Source organism: Lepus europaeus, chromosome 4, assembly GCF_033115175.1.
Source record: "Lepus europaeus isolate LE1 chromosome 4, mLepTim1.pri, whole genome shotgun sequence".
NCBI lineage: Eukaryota > Metazoa > Chordata > Mammalia > Lagomorpha > Leporidae > Lepus > Lepus europaeus.
The window spans coordinates 104,391,560-104,399,295 of record NC_084830.1 but is presented as its reverse complement, the minus strand read 5'-3'; the positions used below and the strand labels follow the sequence as shown (position 1 = coordinate 104,399,295).

The 7,736-nt window shown below is 60.1% G+C and overlaps 2 protein-coding genes across 3 annotated transcripts in view; one reads left to right on the top strand and one right to left on the bottom strand.

Moving 5' to 3' along the window:
- Positions 1-5,575: 5,575 nt before the first annotated feature.
- LOC133758747 (basic proline-rich protein-like) lies at positions 5,576-7,713 on the bottom strand. The gene is made up of 3 exons (XM_062189906.1): positions 7,472-7,713; positions 7,004-7,192; positions 5,576-6,908 (listed from the first exon to the last, which is right to left on the bottom strand). Exons 1-3 carry the CDS (start codon positions 7,711-7,713, stop codon positions 5,576-5,578), a joined length of 1,764 nt encoding a protein of 587 aa, XP_062045890.1.
- The window catches only part of NSD1 (nuclear receptor binding SET domain protein 1), a 156,518-nt gene continuing 155,911 nt past the window's right edge, over positions 7,130-7,736 (top strand). Inside the window, exon 1 of one of the 2 annotated variants that reach the window (XM_062188632.1) lies at positions 7,130-7,206. The gene's annotated coding sequence lies outside the window, so the exon portion shown is untranslated. Of the gene's footprint in view, positions 7,207-7,384; positions 7,546-7,736 lie in introns of those variants that run through there. The other variant, XM_062188631.1, reaches the window with a different exon arrangement.

The following is a 7,736-nucleotide window of genomic DNA, read 5'->3' as shown; positions in this document are numbered from 1 at the left end:
TTTCATTCAGGTCTCCCACGTGGGTACAGGAGCCAGGAGTTTCATTCAGGTCTCCCACGTGGGTACAGGGGCCCAAGCGCTCAGGCCATCTTCTACCGCTTTCCCTGGCACATCAGCAAGGAGCTGGATTGGAAGTGGAGCATCCAAAACTTGAATCAGCACGCATATGGGATGCCAGCAATGTAGGCTGTGGTTTCCACCTGCTGAGCCACAGTGTTAGCCTGAATCTTCCATCTGCTGATTCACTTCCCAAAGGGAACAATGGCCAGGACTGGGCCAGGGCAAAGCCAGGAGCCAAGAGCTTCTTCTGGGTCTCCCATGTGGGCCCAGGGACATGAGTCACCTTCTGCTGCTTTCCCAGGTACCTTAGCAGGGAGCTGGATTGGAAGTGAAGCAGCCAGGCCATGAACTGGCACCAACACGGGATACTGGAATTACAGGCAGTAGCTTAACCCGCTATGCTACAATGTGCCAGCCCCCAGCTCTGAGGTTTTGATAAAGATACATATAAAACTCACATAGAATATCCTTGAAATTACGTTATCTGCAACATATGATTGAAAAAAACAAACTTAGATGTCAAGTTCAAAAGTCTGAGCGGGATGCATACATGTTGTCTGAAAACTCTTTAAAGAATACTTGATTAGAATTTGGAAAGATGGGTCCCAGGGCAGTGGCTGAAGCAACTGCTTGGGCTGCCAGCATCACACACCAGAGTGCTGGTTCAAGTCCCTGCTACTGTTCTGATCCAGCTGCCTGGGAAGGTAACAGAAGAGGCCCCAAGTACTTGGGTCCCTGCCAGTGGCATGGGAGATCCTGATGGAGTTCCTGGTTCCTGGTTTTGGCCTGACCCAGTTCTGGCTGTTGCAGGCATTGGTGGAATAAACCAGCAGATGGAAGATCTCTCTCTCTCTCTCTTTCTCTCTCGCTCTCCCTTTCTATCACTCTTTAAATAAATAAATAAATCTTTAACAAGAATTTGGGAGACCATGCACTACTCCCCTTGACCTCTGAATTACTCTTCAGCAGCCCTGAATTTCCTGACAGTTCTCCAAATCCTTTTGCAGAATCTGACCATGCCTTTATCTAACCCAACCTCCTCTGAGTGTTTATTGAGCAACTACTGGGTGTAAACCCAGTGCCATTCCCTTGCTTGCCACTGCAGGACCCAGAAGTTGCTCCTCAACCTCTGTTTTCATCTGTAAAATGGGATTATGACCTCTCTTTGAAGGGCGGCCCTGTGTGGATGAGCTGTAAAATGGCAGCCCTAAAGGAGGATAATCCGGCCACTTTCCCAGCCAGCCTCCCTCTCCACGCCCCCTCCACACCCAGGTCAGAGTCCAGCATTCTCACACCCGTTCCTCTCCTTGGAATCTCTGGATTCGGAAGTGCTTGGCCCAAGGCTATGAATGCACCCAGCAGAACCACAGGAGCTTGGAAGGAGCAGGTTTGGGCAGGGCAGGGAAGACCAATCCATGGGGTTAGGAGCTTGTGAGCTGCTCCCTGCTGGGCCTGGTGCCAGGCTTGGCCTGCTTCGCATAGGGGCTCTTCATGGTTACCCACCTTGTAAGGCTCAGAGAGGGACTTGCCTGGTTAGTGGCCCAGCCGCAAACTTGAGCCCATTTGGATTGTAAATCCAGGTCATTTCCAGGCGTTCTCATCACCTGTTTGTTCTGCAAGCATCCCCATTCCTTTTTGGGAGTTTAGGTTTTGCACCACTCATTGGGTCCGTGATTGGATCTGCAATTCTCTCTGAAGGAGACACAGGCCAGGAGAGGAGGGGAGGGGATAGAGGAGGTGTTAGGAAGTGTTTCTGGAGCATTCACTCTGGGCCTGGGTTTCCTCTCTGTGGGAGGCAGAAGTCCTCATAGCCTTTTTATTTTATTTTATTTTTTATTTATTTATTTTTTTGACAGGCAGAGTGGACAGTGAGAGAGAGAGACAGAGAGAAAGGTCTTCCTTTTTGCCGTTGGTTCACCCTCCAATGGCCGCTGCGGCCGGCGCATCTCACTGATCCGAAGCCAGGAGCCAGGTGCTTCTCCTGGTCTCCCATGCGGGTGCAGGGCCCAAGGACTTGGGCCATCCTCCACTGCCTTCCTGGGCCACAGCAGAGAGCTGGCCTGGAAGAGGGGCAACCGGGATAGAATCTGGTGCCCCAACCGGGACTAGAACCCGGTGTGCCGGCGCCGCCTCATAGCCTTATTACAGGGAGCTTCCCAGCTAGTTAGGAGGGTGCTCAGAAGTCAGTCATTATGGCAGAAATTTATTGATTACGGCTGCTTTTACAAGTGGAACAGGGAAGACTTCCAGGAGGAGGAGTCTTCTAAACGGGACCCTGAAGGATGAATAGGAGTTCACCTGACACAGAGGAAAAGCCAGAGGGTTCGCCGTGGGCACAGGCTGAATACAGAATGGCCTGTCTTGCCACTGGGCAGCTGAGGCAGTGATGAGGGGCAGGAATCACTGATAACCACACACTAGGTCTTGGAAAGAGGATGTTTGGGACAAACAGAAACCTTGAGGGTGGAAGCTTGGGTCCTCGGGCTGGGACTGGAGATACAGGGGCAGGGCGCAGGCAGAGACTCGGTGTTTGGGCAGGAAGGAAGTTCTGCTGGAAGCTGCCTGGCCTCAGATGGAGCCAGGCCTTCCTTGATCTCAAGGCAAAGCCTGACTCAGTTCTGGGGAAAATCCCTGGCCGGAGCGAGGCAGGAAACAGCTCCTGAGCCCATGTGAAGGGCTGAGCATGGTGCTCACCCTCTGCACTGGGGTCTCATTACCAAGACCCGCCAAAACCTGGCTGTTTGCTCAGAAGGCAGGTGCTGCTCCTGTCCCATGGGAACAGAGGGGCAATTGGGAGTTGGGGGTTGGGAGTTTGCTCTAAGCAAATCCTGTGTCCTCTCTCGAGAGGCTGGCAATAACAGCAGTGCCTATTTCCTGGGATTAAGTGAGAGAGTGTCCCGGAGAGTGGCTGGCAGAGAGGGATATGCTGCAACTGTTGTTGGAACAGGACAATCCTGGCACACGCTGGGGTTGTGTTCCCAGGGGAGGAACCAGTCTCATCAGGACACTGCTAGCAGAGCGAGCTTCCTGCTGCACAGATATGACCATGTCATTAGCCTGCTCCATAACCTTCCATGGCTCCCTACTGCCTTCTAGATGGAAGCCTAATTCTTTTCCTTGACCAACAAGACCCTACATGGTCAGGCCCCTGTGGTCCTCACCATCTCCCCGCTAGAGTCTCTTTTTGGATTCACCACCAGCCCTGTCACAGGCGCTGGCCTCTCTGGCTTCCCTCATCTGAGGTCAGTTCCTCTGAAGCCCGGTGTTTCTCTGGGTTCTTCTGTGGGAATCTCTACCTCCTTCGCTGTACAAGTCTCAGGAGAGCCTTTGGACCGTTCTCCCTGCTCTACTCCGAGTCTGCTGCAGGGGTCTTCCGGCACTCCCCTGCCCTGTGCCCTGCCACGCTCCAGTTTTGCTCTCAGCACCAGGCTCTCTCCCTCATTATTACTTGGCGGCCTTCCCCACATGGCTCTGGGGTGGGGGGCGCGGGCGTTGGCAGAACATTCCTGTTGAATGAATGAACAAAGGGACATCTGAAGAACCAAGAGGTCACTCTACTAGCCACACGTGGAGTAAGAAAGACCAGTAATCATGATGTGCCAATGGGGAAACTGAGGCTTTGTCACTTAAACTCTTTGTCACTCAAACTTGTGAGCACCTCTGTGTGAGAGAGCATCTGGGCTTCCCATAAACAGTGCTTGCAGGGCGAGAGCCGGGGACTTGGGGCCCATCCCAGCAGGTGTGAGCCAAGACCCCACCTGGGCTTCATCTCTGGGACCTCTGTTCTCCACAGGACTGGCGAGGGTTAAGCCAATGTGTGCCAAGCATAGACTCAGAAAGTATGGATTGGTTCTTGTCTCTGTCTTAGGGATGGCAGGGCCAGGCCCAGAAAAGTCCTTGAGTGGAGAGACAACTGTCCAGGGAGGAGCCAGGTCTACACCCCCACAGCCTTGCCCTACAGGGCCACAACCCTACCTGTCCTTCCTCTACCTCAAAGATGTTTGACCTAGTGGTTATCTATCCCCAAGCCAGGGCCTGCTGGGTGGGCAGGCTGGCCAGGGGTTGATGGCTTGAGGCATCTATAGTGCAATTCTCTAAGAGGCAGGGATAGCCCTTGAGGTCACCCTAGGAAAATCTGAGGTTTCTCTCTGGGATTCCGTCTTCTCCCCAGATCTGTTAGCAACCAGTTCATCCCTGGCTGCTACCCCCCCCCCCCCCACTTTGGCCCCTGCTTCTCTCTCAGGGGGTCTGGGAGGTCAGAGAGAAGGGGTTCCTGCCCAGCAGTGATGACCCCAGGTCAGCTTTGGTAGGAATGACTGCCCCAAGCCCTCTTCACCCCCCAGTATCTTTACTGAGTTTTTTCCCAAGGCTGGGGTTCCCTGACACAGGCATTTCAACTTTTCTCTCCCTAGCAGCCAACCTACTGTCTGTGACACAGAGAACGGTAGCTGAATGAAGCAATGAGAACAACTCAGTGTTCAGCGAGTGCTTGGTCTGTTACTAAGTGTAAGTGCAGGCTGCTGGCTCTTACCTTTATCCTAAGAATCCTCACAGCTGCCCTGTGCATTTGGAAGCCACAGGTGAGGAAACAGGTTCAAGGCTGCACAGTGGCAGCTCCCAGGCTGTCAGGATGGCTAAGGGGAAAAGTAGGACTGGGAGGAATGTTGATGGATTCGTGTCCTTGGCAGGCAGAAGCGATGGGCTCAAATGATCAGCTGTGAAGAAGGAACCAGTCAAAGCTTCTCCACAGAGTAGCCCACATGGGCGAATCCTTAGCAGAACAAAGGGCTGGTTCCTGGGGGGCCGTGGGGTGTAGACCCAGCTCTTGCAGGCTGGTAGACATGGCTGCTGGGAATCTCCCGGGGTCACTCAGGCTCTTCCACAGACCCTCATCTCTCTGGTTCCCGGGGGGCGCTTTCCCTCTCACAAAGACCTCTTGCTGCCTTAGCAGGACTGGCATCCCAGCGCACTCACAAGGTGTGTTCAGAGCCTGCCTCCTTGTGAGCCTCCATCAGGGACCTGGTGTGTGTGTGGGCGCCTGGAGAGCAAAAGGCTAGAGGTATCCCAAACTCCACGCCTACTGGGCTGCCACCGGCTGAAGGCAGAAGAATGGCACTGATGCTGCACAGGGCAATGCCACGCCAAAAGTGGCCCTTTTCCCAGGTGGGCTCTTGGTTAACCCAGGGATGCGGGTAAACACTCCACTGGGGCAATAACTATGCACATTTACTAAGCCCTAGAAGGAATGGCATCACGTGGCCCTCGAGGGCGGCGCCCTCAGCTTTGAGATGGAGTTAACTCCACATCTAATCACAGAAGGCTTTCTGGAGGAGGCGGAATTTTTATGGCAGTCCATTGTGGCTTTCTCTCAACAGCCAGGATGCGATTAGCGCCCTAGGGACCAAGTAGGTTCTTGGGTGAGCTTCCTGCTGGGGAGCAAGCTCAGGGAATGACGGAGTCCGGGCCGGGGATGGGCGCGGGGGCGGGGGGAGGGGAGGTAGCTGGAGCTGCAGGATCAGGCCTGGCTTGGATTCCGCAACCTGTCCTTCCGCTGCCTTTGCGGATTGGACGCGCCGTGGCTGCGCGAAGTTGGTGCTACGGGACCCTGGCGCTGGGTACAGGCCATGAGGTCCCACATGCCAGAGATCAGAGAGCCCCTGTCCCGGGGTCGCACCCTCAGGCTTGGCGGGGCCGGCCAGCGGTCCGTCTTCCCGGCGCAGCTCCGTCCGGGTCCCGCTGCCCGGCTCGCAGGGGCGATGCGCGCGCTCCCTGGGGAGCCGGGCAGTGGAGCAGGCGGCCTGCGCCGGACGGCGGTGGCAAGAGAGGGCCATCTGCCTGGACCCGGAGAACTGCAGCGTCTGCGGTGCGAGGCGCGGCCCCTCCCGGCCCCCAGCCCCGCGTGCACGCACCTACCCACACCCGCCAGCGCCCACTGCCCGAGCCCCGGTGCCAGGCCCAGACCCAGACTGGGCGCGGGAGGCGGCGCAGGGATTAGTGGACCCCTCCCCCCGCGCTCCCCTCGCCCCGCCCGAGGCAGCGAGGACCCCCGGGCCCCAGCGTGCGTGCGGGAGCTTCGTTCCCGCGGTGCCCGGGCTGGGGACTCGGCCTCGCCCGGCGGGGACCGCACGGCGACAGGCCGAGGTGCGGGCGCGCTGTCAGGCTGCAGCCGGGCTCGGGTGCGGGGGGTGGGCTCAGCGCTGGGGTTGCCCGGCCTCATCCCTCTGCCGAGGCCACGGCCGGGCGGGCAGTGCCCGGGCGGGTAACCCGACCCGGCTCCCCGGAGCCGCTCACCCCGCACGGCCGGGCAGGGGGAGGAAGAGGCATGGGGGGAGGGGGAAGGGGAAGGGTGGTGGGTGAGGGGCTGTGGGGACCGCAGGGCCGAGCCTTCGGCCCGTCTGCGCTGCTCTGGGGCGGCTGCCCGCGGCGCCCCGGAGAAGCCAACCCCCTGCCTCGCGGGCGTCGAGCCTGCAGCAGGAGGGAGCCCTGGGGCTGCACGGGCTTGGCTCGGGGAGGCAGACCCGGGCTGCTGCCTCCATTTTGTTTCCTGCTCAGCTTGGTCTGTGGTGGTGGTGGTGTGGGTTTGGGGTGCGGCCGGGCCGGGGTTCACCTGTGGCCGCGCCTGCTCGGGGTCTGAGGCCTCGAAGACCCCAGCCCAAGCCCCCAGGTGAGCCGTGCGGCAAGGAGGGGGGTTGCCTTGGCCTCGGGCCGAACCGAGCGGGCTGAGGGCAGGTGCCCAGTGGATGGGGAGCCCGGGCTGTAACCTAAGATGGAGGCCGGGACTGACGCGGACCCGAACGGGGCTGGCGGGGCGGTCGGACAGGCCTCGGCCCGGGCCAGGTGCCGCCGGGCTTGAGGTTCGAGACGGGTAGAGTGTGGGAGCCGTGCGCAGCCAGTGGCCGGCGCAGCGCCCCGAGATAGGCGAGGGGATCGGAATGCCACCCACGACGCCCGCAGGCCCCGACACTCCGGGGAGGCGCGCGAGGCCCCTGGGGAGCCTGCCTCAGGCCCCGCCCGGGCAGCCGGGCCGGCCCGTAGGCCCGGGCCGCGAGCGGGCGCGCAGGGGGAGGGGAGGGGGCGGCAGCGGCAGCCTCGCTGATTGGGCAGCGCGCTCGCGAGCCCGACTTCACCCGCCCTGAACCCCGAAGAGTGAGGCGAGGGAGCGCGCGCGCGGTGGGGGGAAGGGGTGCGCGCGCACTCGGGGCCCCGGCCGCACGCGGACCGGCGCGAGGCGCTCGGTCGCACGCGCCGCGGCGGGGGCGCGCGCGGTGGGGGTGTGAGGAGGAGGAGGAGGAGGAGGCGGCGGCGGTGGTGGTGGTGGAATAGGCCGGGGCAGGTCGCGCTCGCTGTCTTCTCCCCAGAAGAGAGACGCGGGGGGAGGGGGGTGCGGCGAGAGGCTCCTCTCTCTCCCCACCGCTCCGCTCGCGCCCCAGTGTAATGAGGGTCACCCCCTCCCCCCAGCTGGCCCGGGAGGGGGCGCGGGGCACGGTAACTAGTCCGCTGGGGTGGGCGGCGGGCAGGCGCGAGGAGGGAGGAGGTGGCCGGGCGGGGAAGATGGTGGTGGCCGAGAGGTGAGGGGTTCGGGGGAGGGCCGGGCGCGGCGCGGGGTTGGCGGCCGGCGGCGCTGCAGCCGCGGACCCCCTCCCCCTCCTCCATCACTACCAGCCGGGCTCAGGCCT